Source organism: Drosophila virilis, chromosome 2 (assembly GCF_030788295.1).
Source record: "Drosophila virilis strain 15010-1051.87 chromosome 2, Dvir_AGI_RSII-ME, whole genome shotgun sequence".
Taxonomy (NCBI): Eukaryota; Metazoa; Arthropoda; class Insecta; order Diptera; family Drosophilidae; genus Drosophila; species Drosophila virilis.
This window is the reverse complement of record NC_091544.1, coordinates 11,292,143-11,310,181: the sequence shown is the minus strand read 5'-3', so window position 1 is coordinate 11,310,181 and position 18,039 is coordinate 11,292,143. Positions and strand designations below refer to the sequence as shown.

At 40.2% G+C, this 18,039-nt stretch overlaps 5 protein-coding genes across 6 annotated transcripts; 2 read left to right on the top strand and 3 right to left on the bottom strand.

Annotated features, from left to right (window-relative positions):
* Positions 1–370: 370 nt before the first annotated feature.
* Positions 371–8,031, bottom strand: Synd (protein kinase C and casein kinase substrate in neurons protein Synd). Of its 2 annotated transcripts, none has more exons than XM_070206937.1 (10): positions 8,013–8,031; positions 4,839–4,945; positions 4,578–4,687; positions 2,222–2,559; positions 1,922–2,148; positions 1,733–1,853; positions 1,565–1,675; positions 1,280–1,503; positions 994–1,151; positions 371–925 (listed from the first exon to the last, which is right to left on the bottom strand). In XM_070206937.1, exons 2-10 carry the CDS (start codon positions 4,940–4,942, stop codon positions 813–815), a joined length of 1,506 nt encoding a protein of 501 aa, XP_070063038.1. In that variant the 5' UTR covers positions 4,943–4,945; positions 8,013–8,031; the 3' UTR covers positions 371–812. The 2 variants fall into 2 exon arrangements, with proteins under 2 accessions (XP_070063038.1, XP_002054143.1); XM_002054107.4 differs by lacking the exon at positions 8,013–8,031 and adding an exon at positions 7,488–7,643.
* A 102-nt stretch (positions 8,032–8,133) lies between these two features.
* Positions 8,134–9,538, bottom strand: LOC6629740 (zinc finger HIT domain-containing protein 2). The gene is made up of 2 exons (XM_002054108.4): positions 9,379–9,538; positions 8,134–9,325 (listed from the first exon to the last, which is right to left on the bottom strand). Exons 1-2 carry the CDS (start codon positions 9,459–9,461, stop codon positions 8,176–8,178), a joined length of 1,233 nt encoding a protein of 410 aa, XP_002054144.2. The 5' UTR covers positions 9,462–9,538; the 3' UTR covers positions 8,134–8,175.
* Positions 9,539–9,781: 243 nt separating this feature from the next.
* Positions 9,782–15,588, top strand: Adss (adenylosuccinate synthetase). Its single transcript, XM_002054109.4, has 5 exons — positions 9,782–10,081; positions 11,923–12,025; positions 13,985–14,264; positions 14,327–14,687; positions 14,743–15,588. The coding sequence occupies exons 1-5, from the start codon at positions 9,908–9,910 to the stop codon at positions 15,169–15,171; spliced, it is 1,347 nt and encodes a 448-aa protein (XP_002054145.1). The 5' UTR covers positions 9,782–9,907; the 3' UTR covers positions 15,172–15,588.
* Positions 15,589–15,777: 189 nt separating this feature from the next.
* On the top strand, positions 15,778–17,006 carry RpS20 (ribosomal protein S20). The gene is made up of 4 exons (XM_002054110.3): positions 15,778–15,932; positions 16,082–16,237; positions 16,485–16,574; positions 16,817–17,006. The coding sequence occupies exons 1-4, from the start codon at positions 15,930–15,932 to the stop codon at positions 16,928–16,930; spliced, it is 363 nt and encodes a 120-aa protein (XP_002054146.2). The 5' UTR covers positions 15,778–15,929; the 3' UTR covers positions 16,931–17,006.
* LOC26531304 (calmodulin-like protein 4) lies at positions 16,992–18,015 on the bottom strand. Its single transcript, XM_015172397.3, has 4 exons — positions 17,884–18,015; positions 17,674–17,704; positions 17,528–17,592; positions 16,992–17,467 (listed from the first exon to the last, which is right to left on the bottom strand). Exons 1-4 carry the CDS (start codon positions 17,884–17,886, stop codon positions 17,117–17,119), a joined length of 450 nt encoding a protein of 149 aa, XP_015027883.1. The 5' UTR covers positions 17,887–18,015; the 3' UTR covers positions 16,992–17,116.
* Between the last annotated feature and the right edge of the window lie 24 nt (positions 18,016–18,039).

Below are 18,039 nucleotides of genomic sequence, written 5' to 3'. Positions count from 1 at the left end.
CATAGTATAAGATAAAAAATTACAAGTGCCGAGCACTGAGCTGCGATTAAAATACATTTAGTTGTTATTCGGTTTTGTATTTTAGTTTTATTTCAATAATTTAAGTTATTTAAAAATGTACATATACAATAATATACGTATACTTTTTATAACACAAGTATACACAAAACTTCATAAATAATAAAAAATGTTCATGAAACGCATTACAAATACCACGCACATATTTGAATATGCTTTTTAAATCGTACGCAGATTGCAATTGGCCACAAAAATGTGAACGACCAGCTGAATCCAGTAAAAAATGCGCGCACATTCAAAAAAAACCTTGCTAACATTTCAGTTTTAGCTATAGCATAATACATATGTAATATGTTTTTTGTAATATTATTTCATACATTGACGTTTACACTTATTGTTCTCTTGACCTTTTATCTAGTGTTAATCTGTATTCTGTTTTTCCTGGTTCTTTAGCTACATTCATTTCAATTCTACTGTGGGTGAGTTAGTATCATGTTTATATTTTGTTTTGTTTTGCTTTCTTTTCTTTTCTATTTTTTTGTTTGTTGGTAGGTTGGATTGGCTTTGCTCAACACAAATTCAATGTTCAATACATTAGATGCCACACCATGGTGTGAGCAATTGCTCATAACAAATTCTAATACATATCATAATAATTTCATCAACGTTTGTTTCTTTTCTTTTACTGTATACGCAATCCGCAATACATACTTTTAACTGTATTATCTTGATAACTTAATATTCTCAATGCACGCTCCGCACACATCCAGTTGCACTTCACCTAATTTGACCACTTATGAGTGAAAGATTTCCACATAGTTCGCTGGATACAAGCCCACACGCCCGTTCATGCGTCCCTTGCACCACCCTTGCTCATCCTCATCCTCCAGCTTCTCAAAAACCTCACCTGGTACAGCAGAAAAAAGTAAAGATTAGAAGAGAGAATGACAGTTGCCATATAGGTAGCTTTCATACCTTGCTTGAATGTGAGCTCGTCGCTTTCAGCGCCGTCATAGTCGTATAAGGCCTTCACCGGCACACCCGGCTCCCCGTTGTCGACCAGCACATTGTCGGCCTCGTCCCACTCCTCCTCCTCGTCGAATGGGTTTGCATCGACTTTGCCGTTGCCATTGCTGTGTACATGAAAATTGAAATCAATTAGTTCAATGAAAATGAGCGACAAAACCAAATAGCAGCAACAACGGTGACCACTCGAGTGTAATCCAAAACAATTCGGATTCAGAAACTGTTTCCAACTTACGTTACGCTCGGATTGCGATTTGTTGCCGCCGCCGCTGACGCTGCCGTCGCTGCACCCGCTGTTGCTGTCGCAGCGCCGACCGCCGCTGTTGTCGACACTGTTGATTTAGTTTCGACTGATGTGGCAGAGGTTTGATTTAATGCTTGTTCCTGCTGGCTGCTCTTGCCGCTCGCTTTACTGTTGACGCTCGCGTTCTTCTTTAGACTATTTGTTGTTGGGTATTCCTGTGCGGTAAACACAATTAATAAGGCAATTAAATGTTTAATTAGAGCCCGGCCGACTTACGTGCACATCTTCGGCAACGGGTCGCTGATTGATGAGCGTTATGGCCGCGGCAGGCAGCGCCTCTTTCGATTTGTTGCCCTTGGCTATGTCACGGAACTCCTCCGTGTATTCCTGCAAATGCAACGTGATTTTAAATGACTTTCTTAAGAATTTCCGACTAAGACTTACCACAAATGCTGGCCAATTCATGGCCATATTTATGCCATGATTATTTGACCACCATTTCAAGTCCTTTTGTTGGTCCGCATTGTTAATTGTATGATAAAACTCCTCATAGATTTGGGGCAGGCTGCAATCAAACAGGAGGTTAACATTTGAGATTTGATTTGTGAGCAGGCAAAAAGAAATTGAGCTCACTTTTGCACTTTGGTCGGATCGAGACACTCGTGCACATTGAATAGCACTTCCTTGAAGAACTGCAGTCGTGTCTTTTCCATGGTTTGGCACTTCTCAAATACGGATGTCATATCCTCAATGTAAACGGAATTATATTTGGTTATTTCGCCAATGGCCTGCTCATATTTCTCGCGGCACTTTTGCACTTGATCTTTGGTCTTTTGCACGCGATCGTGCATCTTCTTCACCTGCAATATAATACGTTGTTAAGCAAAGCCATACAACTGTCTATCTAACTAAAGGTTATATTATATAACTAACCTGATCCGGCGACAGCGAGCTGTCGGCATTAGCGTTTCGCTCTTGATTGGTGGCGCTGCGTTCCGTTTTGCATGCTGAATGATAATCCGCTTTGGCCTTCTCCACTTTGGCCAGCAGTTTGGCCCAGGGCTTCTGTGCTTTCTTGAACAGATCATCCATGTCTTTGCGTTCCTTGATCTGCATGAGCGTGTGATGGTAATTATCCTTTTGCCAGGTCTTAATCTGAGTGTTGACATCATTGCACAGATTATCCTTGATCTTCATATGTACATCCGACAAACGTTCCGATTCGGTTAATACGCCCTTCCAAGCAGCTTCTGTGGTGCCATATTCGGGCCCTGCCATCGAATCAAACACATGATTAATTAATTGTTTATCAACACTGGTCACATCATTTAACGGTAATTAGTGTCGTTATTAAAAGATTTAAAGGTAGTTGTCTGCTCTTTAGCTGATGTCATCGACGCTTGACGTGCCTTTTTATCTAATCAGTTCGAAGTCTATTTGGATTGTGTGTGTGTGGGGAGTGAGTGTGTGCGTGTGTGTGGCACATTTTTGGCATGTTTATGGCGTGCTAACAAAAAATGAAAAACCGTAATAAAGTTTATATGATGCCCACTTAATAATTGCAAATTGGGAATGCACGAAACTCGTTTGACCATTTTGACTAACGGCCACTCAACTATTCTCAATTGGCACCCCACACACACACTAAAAAAAACTACACACACACACACATATTACACATATGTGTACATCATACAAATTGAGGCGCTTAACACAGAAATAAACACGTTCTATTTTCTCATCGCATTGATTTTTGAAACCATTTCGAGCGACGCTTTGGTGCCGGTTTACTATGCTACTCTTTCAATTGGTTGAGTGGGCGGGGCGGGAATCGGGGAGAGGTTCTGATAACTCTGGCTAGACGCAGCTAGGCAAATTCGCTATGAAAATTGTCGCGCGCTCGTAGAAGCCGCTTTTACATGTATATTGCCCCGTCCGCAATTGCTGTGTTCCGTCGTGCTCACTGTGAAAGTGGGCAGAGAGCAAAGGCGGCGTCTGCGGTGGGCCTAACAACAACAACGCCAACAACACCAACAACAATAACAAAAATAACAGCAATAGCAAAAACGGCTACCAACTTTGCGCGCAGTGTACTCGATTTCATTTCACAAAAGTCAACATGCACACTGGAACACGAATTGTGTCGAATGAACATGGCAAAAATCGGTGCAGTGACATTTGCTTTTTACGGAAATTCGGCATTCCAGGCCTAAAGGAAAAGCTTAACTGGTTATCATATGGATAAGGGACATTTTTGAGATCAAAAGCTCAGATAGGTGCCATTGACATGCACTATGAATGAAAATTAATATTCATAAATAGATTATTTTTGAATGGCTGGCACGAAGCTGACATTTCAATTGTTTTTTATAACCTTCTAAGCATTTTACTACGATCACCGAATGTGTAAAATGTATACACATCCTCATACATTTGATATTGTAGTAATATGTGACAAGCCAAGGTTAGAACCTAAAACCAGAACCTAATTTCATGGCTGTGGTTCACGAATCGAACCTCAGTACGACTTATTAATTCAAACTTATTTTCATACTAGCATTTGCGAACTAACAGAATCGAATGACTTTTTTACATAGAAGTACAGCGAAATAAATGGAATATTTTGTAAAATGGAATATTCTGTAAGACCATCCCCCCACTTTAGTAGTTATCTGAAATATTTTTCATGCTATTTGGCACCAGAGTGCGAGAGTGCGAAGCTGCCGATGACAACAGGTAAAAGACGGTGCAAAAAAAGGGCAACAAAAAAGCCCATTAATAGCTTAAGCCACTTATCGCACAACAACAAAAACAATGCTCAGTATATAATGTACACAAAATGTGGCAAATAAGAAGAACAGAAGTCTGTCAGCCCACTGAGAAGTGACGCTGGCAACGGGTCATCGCTGTTGTTATCGTTGTTGTTGTTGTTCTTGCTCCTATTGTTGCTGTTGTTTCTATTGTTGTTGTTGCTCCATTGGGCCGTTCAGCAGGCGTGAATGAATGTGTACACAAATAACACGGTTATAAGCACACAGATACATACATAAAAGCTTATATAGAGTATGTAGTTTATAGAGTTTCATCAACTCTCTTTTCCTTAAATTAATATGCTGTTCCTAAAGTGAGTAAGGTATATTGGCTTTGAATGTTGCTATCATATATCACATTGCTTACAGTCTTAAAGTCGTCAGCCCAACTGCCTGATTGAACATCTTATAACAAGGAAACAGAGTATTGCGCAGTCGGTTACAAGCTATTGCAAACTGTTCTCACTTGTTTCGCTTACCTTTCTCAATTAGTTCACCCCATTTCTTGGACCAGGCGCGCAAGCTTTTTGCATATCCCTTCTCAATATCGGCGCGCTCCTGTATCAGTTGCTGTAGGTCGTTGCAGAGTCTGTGCAGGCAGATCAGAGAGAGAGGGAGAGCAAACAGAGAAAAAGAGAGAAAGAGAGAGAAAGAGAGAGTGAGACAAGTTAATAACAGGTTTTTTGTTATTGCTGGCAATGACCCAACAGTGTTTACAATTTGTATACTTTTTTACTCACTTGTAGCTATCTTCGATGCGTTTGGTGGTGCGTTTGTAATTGCCAGGCTCCCAGAAGGAATCACTTCCAGCCTGCAGAAGCTGATCATCGCTGTGGTGGGACATTTCCTATAAATGATAATATAAAATGAATACATGTTAAGCAACTCAACAAAACAAAAAGCTTCGCTGTTCAGCTTTTATGTGTCCAACCTTTATGACAAGGCAACAACATAAATTGTTAGGGCAGCAATAAATCTTTAGGTCATAATAAGTATGTACAATAAACGATCTCTGTGCTGAGCTCTCAGTTATCCAATGGGCATTTGTCATGCAACAGCTTGCTGCTAAATCTCATTTGATAGACATTACGCGATATGATTAAAAATATAAATGCGCAGAGGCAATGGAATCTTGGATGATTTGTAGTTTTTATTTTCTACCTCTTTGAATGCATCATACTGTAAAATAGAAAGAATGCCTTTAATTATACGCTTGTCACAAACTGTGTATTGAATCAAACGAGACTTCTTCGAAGCAATAAAGTACAGCGGTCGTTCCAGTAAATCAATTGACTGTAAACCTTATAATCGACAATTATTAGCCAATCGGGAATTCGCGGTATTGTTTAAATTGAAAGCTAGAGAAAATCTGTTAAATTTAGGCACAAAATAGTCCAATTTAACAGGTGAGCAACTGGCCAATTATTTACAAAAATAAACAAATCAAATTTGCTGCTAACTAAATTTAATTGAGTCTTGATTTAAAAGGCCAGACAATTGTCAAACCAATTGGCGCCTTACTATTGGAAACCTCTTACGAAAGCGCCAAACTAAATACGTGCACACACACATATACACATGTTGATAACAGTTTTTTTAATCATATGTGTGCGTATGTGTGTGATTTGAGAGTTGGGAACCACTTTTATCAATTACCTCAAGGCGTTTTTAACTTAACGCAACACGTTCAATTGATTTGATATGCGCTCAATGGAGTTGCAGGCGACACAAAACAGAGAATCAAGAGTGCTCGACTAGTAGATACCCTACACCCAATGCATGTATAAGCATGTATATTCCTAACGTACTTTGGACGTCACACATTGTAAAAAAAAATATATGTTGTTCGATCTCTTTGGAATTTGTGGTGCATACAGATGCAAATTTAAAGTGCGTTTATATCAAAAACTGTATACACCTATTAAAAATCTAGACTGACAACGATATTTATCATATTTTGGGGTAATAAATGAAAATATCGATAAAAAAAAAAACCTTGGTATATGCGAACTTGTGTTTAACTTTTAGAATATAGTCAGAGGAAGCATTTATGGAAATGGAGAGAAAAACTAACTAGCTTGCAGCTGCCTGTCACATAAGCTTGCACAAAAGCATTATATCCTCGTGTTGGCTTTTTGAAACGGTCACAGGGTATAACAAACCCATCAGCTGTTTGTAAACAATGCAAAGGTTGCCACACATACACACAACCAAACACACACACACACACGCACATATGCAGATGCACATATATACACACACACAATTATGTTATCAATGAAGCCGCATGCAGACATTCGGTCACTGACTGCCGGCGTTTGGCGGGGCTCCAAGCAAGAGAGAGAGAGAGAGAGAGAGAGCCTTCCGTTTCGGATTAGGCTGCGCCCCATCCAGTTTCTCCCGCCGAGCGACAAGCGTCTGCCACACTGCTGGCAGCTGAGCTTTTGCTTTTGACATCGTCATCGTCAACGCCAGCGTCAGCGTCAACGCTCAGTGCCGTATTGCTTACGGTGTTTTATTTCCATTGGGTGTTTTATTCGCTTTGCTGTTATAAATTTAGCTGCATGCAGTCATAACTACTTATTTAGCATTGTACACGTTATGCGACTTTGATTTCTCGTAGCCAAGTTGTTTATTAATTTGATTATTGTTGTTGGTGCAGATGTCGCTGCTGTTGCTCTGTTGTTGTTGTTGTTGTTGTTTTTATCGTCGCGGTCACCGACGCCGCAGCATTGAAGTAGAAATTTTTAACAGAAAGTTAACAAACAGGTTGACGCATACTTCGCATATTTGTCGAGATAGATAAGCAGGCACACACACACACGTACGTAGTCAAACACACACACACACACTTAAGGAGCAACGCAGTCCAAAAAAGATAAGCAGCGCACGGCCCAAAACTTGTTTATCTCTGGCCAAGATTGAACAATTTTACGTATTAATAACAAATATTTGCACCTGTATCCAGCTAGTCTAGCTTACATAAGTTCTAATTCTAGACGATTTAATGTTTTGTTTAAAACTTAATGGGCGCCATACACATACACACGCACACTGGCGCACACAAATTGTTTCCTTTTTTTGCACTAATTTAGCGAGTGAAGCGCAGCGAAGAAGAACACTTCGCTCACACAGACAGATAGACTACACACATACACACACGCACACACACATAGCACGCATTTCAAATTCCGCTACACAATCCCGCACCGTTGTCCGCACCCAAAACGTAAACGCGTTCACACAAAATGTTCTATGTAATGTTCTTATTGCTGCTGTTGTTGTTGTTGCTTTGCCACATGTATTAATTTAGCACTTTTGGCATTTGGCATACTGTGGCACACGACTAACATTTGCATTTGATGCCGTGTCGATTCGCTTGGACATACCAAAAAACAAAATAGCCGTAAAAAGCACTACAACTTGCGTGTGTGTCTGAAATCGCCAACTAAAAAAACTGGCAGGGCTGGCAAGCGACAACTAGATATTGTGCCAACGAGGGCTGCAAAATGCTGCTGGTTCGCGCCAGCGGTCATGTAGTTCCAATGCGAGTATGACACCTGATGCAATTTGAATGGTACTTATAATTTGAATATTTGCGCTAAACCATTTTGAATTAATGATGCTTATTATAGAAGTGAATTAAAATTATATTATAAAAATTTAGCATTATTGTACTGATTTCTTAAAATGCACGCCACACACGATAGAAACGATTGTCAGACTGGAGCATAATTTTACCCAAAACATTGCTTGACATTCTGTTAGTTTACACCAGCTGTTAAATTTAGTTAACAGTGTGAATACAGTGGCGTGTTATATTCTATTATTCCTGTTTGTCAAATGCCGGTCTTATAAAATTATTTATTTTTCTTGTGCTCCAATAGTGAGTTTTCGAATGCGAAACTACTTACTTGGGGTTGCACAACCGCCAGAGCCGCACTCAAGCAATTAGCTAGTATCACACGCACATGGCTGTTCAGACAGGTATCCATTACATTCATATTGTGGACTTACAATAAAAATTTGGCAGAATTAAATTGTGTTAGAACTAAATATTTTTATTTGACAGCGTTCTCACAGGACCTGTTCCCTAGCCACATACGACAGCATAAACTCTATTTTCTTGACCAGCTGTGACAGTTTGGTTCGATTCAACTCAACACTGCCGCTGGCAAGCGCGAAGAGCTTCTGGAATTCAGCTTCCTCTGAATTTTTCCGTCTGCTCAACGCTTTGCTCTGCTGCAGCAATTGAAGGACATCACTCAATGCCGCCAATTTATTTTGTTGCGTAGACATGAGCTGTCGCGCATCCTGCTGCAACTGTTCGCGACTCTCGACTAGGAAATTTGAACCTGCACCTGCGCTGCCAACAGCAGCAGCACCAGCCGATCCATTCCCCGTGGTGCAGGCCTCCATTTCCACCGATATAATAGCATCCTCAGCGTCCTCGAAGTTGGTGCCATACTTCAACGTTGCACTGAGATTGACCAAATGGGCAACAGCTTCACTGGCACTGGTGCGCTGCTCGCCGCCAAAGAAACGCGACACACACGCGTATGCGCTCAATATGTTCCAGAGATTGTAGTGCAAGCACGGCGACGGTGTCTTGCATAGGTCCGTGAACTTGGGTATGTTCTTTTGTATTTGGGGCATGTCAACGTTAACATCTGTTGGTGAGGGCATGACCACAATCTTTGAGTTCTTTGGCTTGCACCACCAGGGCTTATAGTCGGGCATGAGTTTCATTATATCACCACTTGCTATTAGTTTTTGGAATTCCTGCTGCTCGTCCATTGTCAATCGGCTCCAAACTTCATCTGCATCATTTATGTCGATGCCCTTCAGACGCTCAGCAATGTCCACAGTCTCATCCGTCTCCTCTTGAGTAGGATACTCTGTGCCATCGTCTCCCTCAACCCCTTCACCATCTTGATCGAGCTCCGCTTCATCATCCGAATCTAAGGGACTGTCTAGCCCATCGGCATCAAAGTCCTCGGGCTTAAAGCCGGCGTCAAATTTGTGCATACGTTTTAGGATGTCATATATCTCACGCATGCCTTTGTTGCTTTCCGACGTTGTTGCTGCACTGGCCAGTTCGTCTTGGATGCACGTCTTATAAAACTCTTCAGAGCACTTCAGATGTTCCTTCGACTTGTAGCAAGCGACACTGCAGTAGATCGCATTGCACTTTGGACAAGTGTATTTAAAGGGCGCCTCATGGCAGCTAGAAATGTTGTCAATTAATTTAATATGATCTGTAGTTTTCTATATACATACAAGTGACATTTTTCTTCAGACATCTCGGGCATTGAAAATGCGTCCTCAACTAAGTGATAACAAAACAATCTGGCAGTTGACATATGTTGGACGGTGTTGCCAGCCTATTTGAAATGTTCGCGCTTTACGCTGAATAGCAATAATAGTGATATAAAACACTTAAAACACAAACAAGAAGCGCAGGCTTAATTCAAATTTCCAACAAAGAGAACACAAAATGCAGAGTTATAGAAAACATCTGAAAATGACAACTTTATACATAACGTTTATTTATCAAAATGTTGCATAACACATAGCTTCACATTTATCTATAAAGTTCCATTTCAAATATTTTAAATCGAGAACTCAACCTAACTGGCAACGCTACACGATTTACTCACAAAACCATGCATTCATTCTGGTAACGCCATGGACTGACAGCTGCAAATCAAACTATTTTATAAAAACAGAACGTGTTCCGTTTTCAAGCGAGATCAACGTCGTGCTCGTTTTCGTGGCCGTGCCGAGAATTTCCTGATTGTGGTACGAAATGTCAACAACAATCGCAGTTAATGGTAATCACTACCAGCAATTGCATCAAGGACGCACCAGTATGTACAAGTCAAAAGTGGATGTTGTCCTAGGCGCCCAATGGGGCGATGAGGGCAAAGGCAAGGTGGTGGACATGCTCGCATCGGAAGTGGACATTGTCTGCAGGTGTCAGGTAAGCAACACAAAAAATATATTTATAATGTTTGTGTGAAAAATCAGGGCATAAGCAAAGAAAAAATGTATAAGCAGCTGATAACAGTTATCCTTGTGTCAAGGACACGCATACGCGCCAGGTTCATTGCCGCCGACGCCAAACCCCGAGGCTGTCATACAGAAAATAAATCGCTGCGCGTTTTCAAGTCAACAATTGCAACAGCAACTGGGCATTTCACATGTAGATACTTATTTTCTTCAGAATTAGCTATTATCGCCGTGGTTGGCGACCGCATGCTTCGCTTTTTCATTTGAATATACATACATACAGATGTACAGATGTATGTATGTATTAATTGTGACTGCGGCGGCGGGTGTGTGCGCGCATATGCTCATAGTACACTTTCTGTATGTATGCGTTTGTTTTGTGTATGTGTGCACAGTCAGTCAGTCTGCCAACGTCTGCTGCTTCAGCAAATTCGTCACTCGTTCTCCCTGACGTTAGTTGTTCCGCCGTTCTACAGCACACAAATGTTATGTATATATGTATGTATGTGTACACATGCATATAATATGTATACACTACCACACACACATGGCCTGCTAAGCAAAACGCCAGGTTTACATAATCACCATTGTGAATGTCCCGCGCACTTTTCAAAAAGTGCCGCACAAATATCTTACATGATGTTTAGCCATACGTTAGCACACAAATGTATGTATGTATTTTAATATGAATTTCGTAAATTTAACTCTTAACCAAAAAAGGAAGCATTTCTTAACTGTTCGATTGAATTGCGTGTCACAATTTTGTTGACCCGGTGCTACCAACTTGTTGAATTCTGTTCTGGGTCGGCAGTTCAATGAACGGAACCGATTTAGTTCCCTTCGACCACATACAATATTGTTTCCCTTTTGCTTTATACTTTGTTATCAACATTGCTGTGGATTCTTATGTAATTCCCCCATTGAAACTGATTTTTTTTGCTATTATCTGAGTCACACAGCACACGCCTCCGTTTTTCATAAATTGCGCAGCGAAAGTTTCTTGCATTTAGCAATATATTCATTATAATCTTATCTGCGTAAGCGATCCTCTACAGCACATACACAATTTGAATTATCTCGTTTTGCAAACGGCAAATTTGACATATTTTCGAGTCTGAAGTTTAATTCCAGAGCATTTGTGCCAATGTTTTTGTATTGCTTTCAGCGAGACCAGATTAGTACATGCCAGAAAATTGTACAGTTGCCAAGAAAACAAACAAAAGTTTCGCTTTTATTTATCGGATTTTGTAGCAAAACATTTTGCTCAAATAGTTATGCATGTACAGTGAAAACTCTCTAAAGGCGACACGCAGGTTCCAGCTCGTCCGTCCGCTAAAAGAGATAGGAAGTTTTCTTACAATTCCTGCAAGGATTCATTTTGTACAAATACATTGTCTGCGTACCTCTTAAGTATATGTATGAAGGTACTCAAAAGTTGTTCGACAAAAAAGTCGATGTACGACATACATACGATCGCATAAACAAAAGTAGTTGAAATATTGTGGATACTTTGTGTCACACGCCATATACACGGCCGCCGCCTGGCTATTTATTTGTTATTTAATACCTGCTGTTCAACAATATTTATTTATTTATCACACAAGTTTTAATCAACAAAAACAAACATGCTAATTCTGTATATAAACAGCTACGCTATGCCACACATACATGTGTATATGTATGTATATGTTCCATATAGTATACTTACGTGTGCTTTCATTTGTATGCGAGAGTTTCTCATTCTCTAATTTCTCTCATTTATTTTTTCCCCCCCCTCTCCAATCTCTCCCCTCTCTAATCGGTACTCAACAGGGCGGAAATAACGCTGGACATACTGTGGTGGCAAATGGCACCGAATTCGATTTCCATCTGTTGCCCAGCGGCGTCGTGAACGAGAAGTGCATTTCGGTCATCGGTAAGTGGTACAAGGGAAGAGGCCCGGTTTATTGGATGCCAAAGGGATATCAAGAAACTCCTACTCTATTGGTATAAGGCACAAACAACTATCCACTGTTGACACATTCTCAAGTAAAAGAAAGCAAGAAATATTTTTCAAAATGAATATTTTTCAATGAAAGTAAGCATCTTTTTTTCTTTTCTTTCTTTGTTTGTTTTCTATCATTTCTAATGCTTTTCTTTCAGTATATTTTTCTTATTTTTTATTTAAATTTAAGAAGAACTCGCACACCTTTACATTTTATAGCTACATATATACCACAGAGTGAAATTTGTTTTTATTGCTTTCGTTCGTTCGTTCGTTCGTTCTATTGCAAAAGTGAAATTGAGCGTACGAAATAAACGAAAATGTAGTACATATATATATATTCATTTACATATATACAACTAGTATGTATCGTGCGGATGTTTACATATAAGAATTTTGTTGGCAAGACTTGATGCAACATTGACATTGGCTTTTGCGGTCAGTTGGTCTCGCATTTGGCTTTGACATCTGCCTGCATTATAAAGGCTATTTATTTTCTATTTTAGTTACACTCTCTAGGCCTTTGCCGTCTTCCATTAACTATCTAGATTCTTGTCTAGCATTTTGACGTCAATGGAGCTCTTGCTGCTTGGCTTGACGTAATCCGTTTTTGATTGTTGCAAAAGGCAAGGTCGTGCCCGTGCCAGGGCACACTTTCTTCAACTTGCTGTTATCATATTTATTTATTTAAGTTATTAAACTTTTGCATATTTTGTTTGTTTCTTAAAGTTTAATCGATAAATTGCCCTTCCGATAAATTGCCCTTCCTTCAGCAAAATGTAGCTTGTCATCGCCTGTCACAAGACTAATTTATGAGATAATCACAATCTCCTCACCTATACATGTAACGGCGCGTTGCGCACATGTATTAGTGAGCTTTTGCAATTCAGATATCTCGCTCAGGGTTGTATAAACAAAAGCACAAACACACACACACACACATCAACATGTGCATATACGTACGTCGTTTATACATGACAAATTAGTCAAATCAAGCAATTAACTTATTATTTGCGACTCGATTATACTATAAAAGCAAATTTCTATGCGAAAGCATTTCACAGTGCACTTCCCATGAAGTCTGTTGCGTGCTACAGGCTTACGTTCAGCAACAGGCAGCACAAATTGTCTGAGAATTAGTCAACTAAAGCTGAAATGTAGACAACTTGAATATAATTATTGTTAATGCCACACACAAGATAACGCAAAGTACCTCCTCCATTTCTTTGAAGCCTAGCCAGTTATCAGAGCAGTCTGATAAGGTGCGAATCCATGCACGTGTTTTTATTGCCAGTTATAAAACTCTTTTTTTTTTACCCACTTACTGCCTTTAATCTCGGGAAAAGATAAGATAGCGAAAGATATTTGATAAAATCATTGCATTAATGGAGTTTCCTTAGTCCCAAATTTGCTTCTACTTTCAATAAAAAACTTTCCTTTTCCTTACAAAATCTATTCCTGCAGAGACATTGGAAATATCATATTAATGTTTGAATTAAAAATAAAGTCAATTTTCAAAATAAGAATCCAGTAAACAATTCTTCCTATAATCTAAAAAGTGTCACTGTTTCGACCGATCAATCCTGTTTCTCACCTATATAATGAAGTCGTCTGAGCCGGCCGGTTCCGATCCGGCTGTTTTAAAACTGACAGAATAGTTTTTAAGAAACAGACGGACAAAGAAACAAATTTTTTATGTACTTTCTGAGTCGTCAGATTTAGTCAGCCTAAATTAAAATAACTTTGAGGTCCATTTTTAAATAAAGTAGAATACATTCAAAATAATTTAACAGTAGTCCGAATTGGGATTTCCTTTAAATCGACACCGCACCGCAGCATATGGATCACCAACTTACTGAATATTTTTCCTTGTTATTTGCGTATTTTTAGGCAACGGCGTCGTTATTCATCTGCCTTCGCTGTTCGACGAGGTGCTGAAGAATGAGGCTAAGGGATTGCAGCACTTGGAGAATCGTTTGATTATCTCGGATCGTGCGCATCTGGTGTTTGATTTCCATCAGCATGTCGATGGTATGCAGGAGGCCGAGAAGGGCGGCAAATCGCTAGGCACCACCAAAAAGGGCATTGGTCCGGCCTACTCCAGCAAAGCCACCCGCAATGGCATTCGCGTGGGCGAACTTCTTGGTGACTTTAACTTGTTCAGTGAGAAGTGAGTGGCTCCTTATACTGATCTCTCCTCTCAATGCCTGACTAACATATTTGTAAATACAGATTCAAATCAATTGTGAACACACATTTGCGGCTGTTCCCATCGATTAAGGTCGATGTGGATGCCGAATTGGCGCGGTACAAGGATTACGTGGATAAGGTGCGGCCATATGTCAAGGACACGATTTGTTTCTTGCACACGGCACTGCGCAATGGCAAGACTATTTTGGTGGAAGGCGCTAATGCAGCCATGCTGGACATTGACTTTGGCACATATCCGTATGTGACCAGCAGTAATTGCAGTATTGGCGGCGTGCTGACCGGCTTGGGATTGCCGCCACAAACAATTGGCGAGGTCATTGGCGTTGTCAAGGCGTATACGACGCGTGTGGGCGATGGTCCGTTCCCCACCGAGCAGTTGAACGTATGTTTGTCCTTGTTAACGTACACTTGTTAGTTATTAATTGTGTTTTGTACAGGAAATTGGCGATCTACTGCAGACGCGCGGCTTTGAGGTTGGCGTAACTACGAAGCGTAAGCGCCGCTGCGGCTGGCTGGACATTCCGCTGCTCAAATACACGTCGCTGGTTAACGGTTACACTTGCATTTGCATAACAAAGCTCGATATTCTGGACACCTTGCCCGAGATTAAAGTGGGTGTGAGCTATAAACGCAGCAGTGGTGATAAACTGGATCATTTTCCTGGCACCATCAGCGAGCTGAGCGACATAGAGGTGGAGTACGCTGTACTTCCCGGCTGGCAGACGTCCACTGAGCACATACGCAACTTCAAGGAGTTGCCCGAGAACGCACAAAACTACGTACGCTTCTTAGAGAGCCAACTGAGCGTACCCGTGCGCTGGGTGGGTGTTGGTAAAGGCCGCGAATCTATAATTAATGTACATTAGTTAGCCATACACATTATAAATATGCGTACATATACGAGAGGGAAACGCTTTAAAATCTATTTAACCCATTAGCCAGAGTTGCGTCTGTTTTTGCGTTCAGGGCGTTTAACTATAAACTTAACCGTAAAGTAATATCTATACCTACAACAATTTGGACACAAACTTTTAGCCTATTGCTTTATTAAGTTATATATTTTAGTTTGATGGACACCATTATCTGATTTTTAATTGTCGATTTACTTAAAAAAAAAATTGCAACGGCTTATATTTTCGTTTGTTCAGACGTACTTAGGTTTTAAGATCGTCGAGTGGTTTTTAATTTTGATATGCATAAAAGAGTAACAGATTTTTATTGTACAAAAACTAATTAACGTTGATTTAATATTTAAATACAACATTGTGCTTTGACTTGTATAATTTTAATTGTAATCTATATGGAGTTATTTGATTATTGGTCCCACTTCAGTCGCATTTGTTTGTCGCAAATTAATTGAGAATGCGCAATAAAAATAACATAGACGAACAACTTGTGTATTATTTGATTCAAAAAGAGATGTTTGGCGCGTTGTTGTGAACGGCGCGTATTGAACTTGTGTTGCCAGATGTTTGTTTGGCTGAGTGGCAACGCTGAGCATAGCTGCAGCTCGTGGCGTTGTGACTGGCACTCGTCCCATTTCGTTTTTGACCAGCAAGTTAACTGGTTCAGCGCTGCTCAAAATAAAAAGATTTGACTATCTCGACCAGATAAATTGCTAAAAATGGTAATTATTTAAATACAATATTGTCTCGGCTTGCAACAATCAAGTATTCCGCGTTTTTAGAAGAAATGTTATAAAAAACACTGCACGTGTTGAGCGTGCAATTGTGTGTAACATAACCTCACAAATTCACTTTTTTTCTTTGCTTGTAGGCTGCTGCTCCTAAAGACATTGAGAAGCCCCATGGCGGCGATTCTGCATCTGTACACCGCATTCGCATCACTCTGACTTCCAGGAACGTACGCTCCTTGGAGAATGTGTGCCGTGATTTAATCAACGGTGCCAAGAACCAGAATCTGCGTGTCAAGGTAAGAAGAAGAACGCTGCCGCGTGTAGATATCTCAATATTCTTTGCCCGCATTTACCTGGAGGTTTTGTGTGCCTGCTTGCCACTTAGCCTAGTCAATATTAAATGCTAGATCAAATGCTTGAGTTGGACATTATTTTCACATTGAGATAAACAGTGTGAAGATATTATATGATTCACGCAACAAACGAAAAGTTTGCATCATATTGCTTTTTCCAGAAACTAATTGAAAATATTTTAAATTTCAGGGCCCAGTGCGCATGCCGACCAAGATCCTACGCATCACCACCCGTAAGACTCCTTGCGGTGAGGGTTCCAAGACCTGGGATCGTTTCCAGGTGAGTCTCAAGTTCAGCCATCGATTGTTCTTAAATGGACAGATCAGATATCGTGCTTTGGCACTTAAACTACCTTTGCACAGTATCATCGATTTGCCCAGATTAAACGTATTCTCATAGTCCACTTTGCTGGTAACCCACACAATTTGGCTCTCCGAATTCGACAATATATTAATTGAGAATTTACCTCGATTTTGAAAGCGTGTTTTTACTAATTCTCTTCTCTCCCTCCTACATTTTAGATGAGAATACACAAGCGCATCATCGATTTGCACTCTCCATCTGAGATCGTTAAGAAGATCACCTCGATCAACATTGAGCCCGGAGTAGAGGTTGAGGTCACCATTGCCAACTAAGATCGGCTGTCGAACCTTCTCAACATGTTGAAAAGTTTCGCATTTTAATAAATCCACAAACTTTTCATAAATACAATTGTTGTGAACTTTATTGCATTGTGCATGCTTGTTTTAGTATAAGATTTGAAATAAGTACTGGAATGTAAAGCACGCTTGTTTGCCAGCTGCCTGCAGGGTGCTTTTGGTCTAGTAATAATCTGGGACCGGTGCACAGGCTATTTTCACAAAATCAGCGTAGCGTACGGTGCTATTATTGTTGACATTCGCCTCCCTGAATATGTTATCCACCTCGCGGACGGACAAGCCCTCGCCCCAGTTTTGTAGCAAATTGCGTAGCTGCTTTGCAGATATTGTGCCCTTGTTCTGTGGATCGGCTGCTTTGAAAGCGGCAATCACCTCGTCTGGTAGATTCTCCACCGAAGAGTGCTGGTGCATGATATCCAGAAAGTCTGCAAAACTCATTTTTCCATTCTTTTGCTTCAGATACGAAACTAGTTCTTGTATAGTGGGTGACAAGCCCAAGGAGCGCATAATGACCTGTTGGATCAAAATTAACTGAAATGTTGCTCAGAAATTTTTGAAATGAATAATGCTTACCGTTAGTTCGTCCAAATTGTTAATTTGGCCCGAACGAGCAAAAAGATAAAAACACTCGCGGAATTCTACGGGGGAAGGAGAAACATAGATAAGCATATTTTCGGAATGAAATCATGCAGTGACTATTTTATGCTTAGTATAATTACCATCGATATCCTGTTCTTTAAAGTAGCGAGCCTACGCACAAAAAGAAAGTAAATTCAGAAAGTAATTAGCATAATAATTAAAATGGGAAATGGGGACATTCAGTCAAGTGGAAAGTAGTTTTAATAAATGCTTGCAAGTGGACACTTTGAAAAGCTTGTATTATTTTTAGTTGGCGGAACTCTGTAAAAAGAACTTTTGCTATACTATACCATTTAAATTGTTTTCTTATTCAAACTTTAAGCAAAATAAATAAACGAATGAAAACTCAAACAGGTTGTGGATTAAATTTTAGGGCGCTGCCACCTTGTTGAAAACGGCCGATAACAAATTCGATAGGTAGCTTACCTGTGCAACAGCTGTCGTGC

Excerpts from the sequence above, each read along its gene's own strand:
- LOC6629740 (XM_002054108.4), bottom strand. The coding sequence starts at position 9,461 with ATGTCAACTGCCAGATTGTTTTGTTATCACTTAGTTGAGGACGCATTT. Across the intron at positions 9,326-9,378 it reads TCTGAAGAAAAATGTCACTT|CTGCCATGAGGCGCCCTTTA; the intron begins GTATGTATATAG and ends CAACATTTCTAG.
- RpS20 (XM_002054110.3), top strand. Across the intron at positions 16,238-16,484 it reads ACCAGAATCTGCGTGTCAAG|GGCCCAGTGCGCATGCCGAC; the intron begins GTAAGAAGAAGA and ends TTTAAATTTCAG. Across the intron at positions 16,575-16,816 it reads AGACCTGGGATCGTTTCCAG|ATGAGAATACACAAGCGCAT; the intron begins GTGAGTCTCAAG and ends CCTACATTTTAG.
- Synd (XM_070206937.1), bottom strand. The coding sequence starts at position 4,942 with ATGTCCCACCACAGCGATGATCAGCTTCTGCAGGCTGGAAGTGATTCC. Across the intron at positions 1,676-1,732 it reads TGAATTGGCCAGCATTTGTG|GAATACACGGAGGAGTTCCG; the intron begins GTAAGTCTTAGT and ends TTGCATTTGCAG. Across the intron at positions 926-993 it reads CGAGCTCACATTCAAGCAAG|GTGAGGTTTTTGAGAAGCTG; the intron begins GTATGAAAGCTA and ends CTGCTGTACCAG.
- Adss (XM_002054109.4), top strand. The coding sequence starts at position 9,908 with ATGTCAACAACAATCGCAGTTAATGGTAATCACTACCAGCAATTGCAT. Across the intron at positions 12,026-13,984 it reads GAAGTGCATTTCGGTCATCG|GCAACGGCGTCGTTATTCAT; the intron begins GTAAGTGGTACA and ends GCGTATTTTTAG. Across the intron at positions 14,688-14,742 it reads TCCCCACCGAGCAGTTGAAC|GAAATTGGCGATCTACTGCA; the intron begins GTATGTTTGTCC and ends TGTTTTGTACAG.
- LOC26531304 (XM_015172397.3), bottom strand. Across the intron at positions 17,593-17,673 it reads TAAAGAACAGGATATCGATG|AATTCCGCGAGTGTTTTTAT; the intron begins GTAATTATACTA and ends CTTCCCCCGTAG. Across the intron at positions 17,468-17,527 it reads ACAATTTGGACGAACTAACG|GTCATTATGCGCTCCTTGGG; the intron begins GTAAGCATTATT and ends TTGATCCAACAG.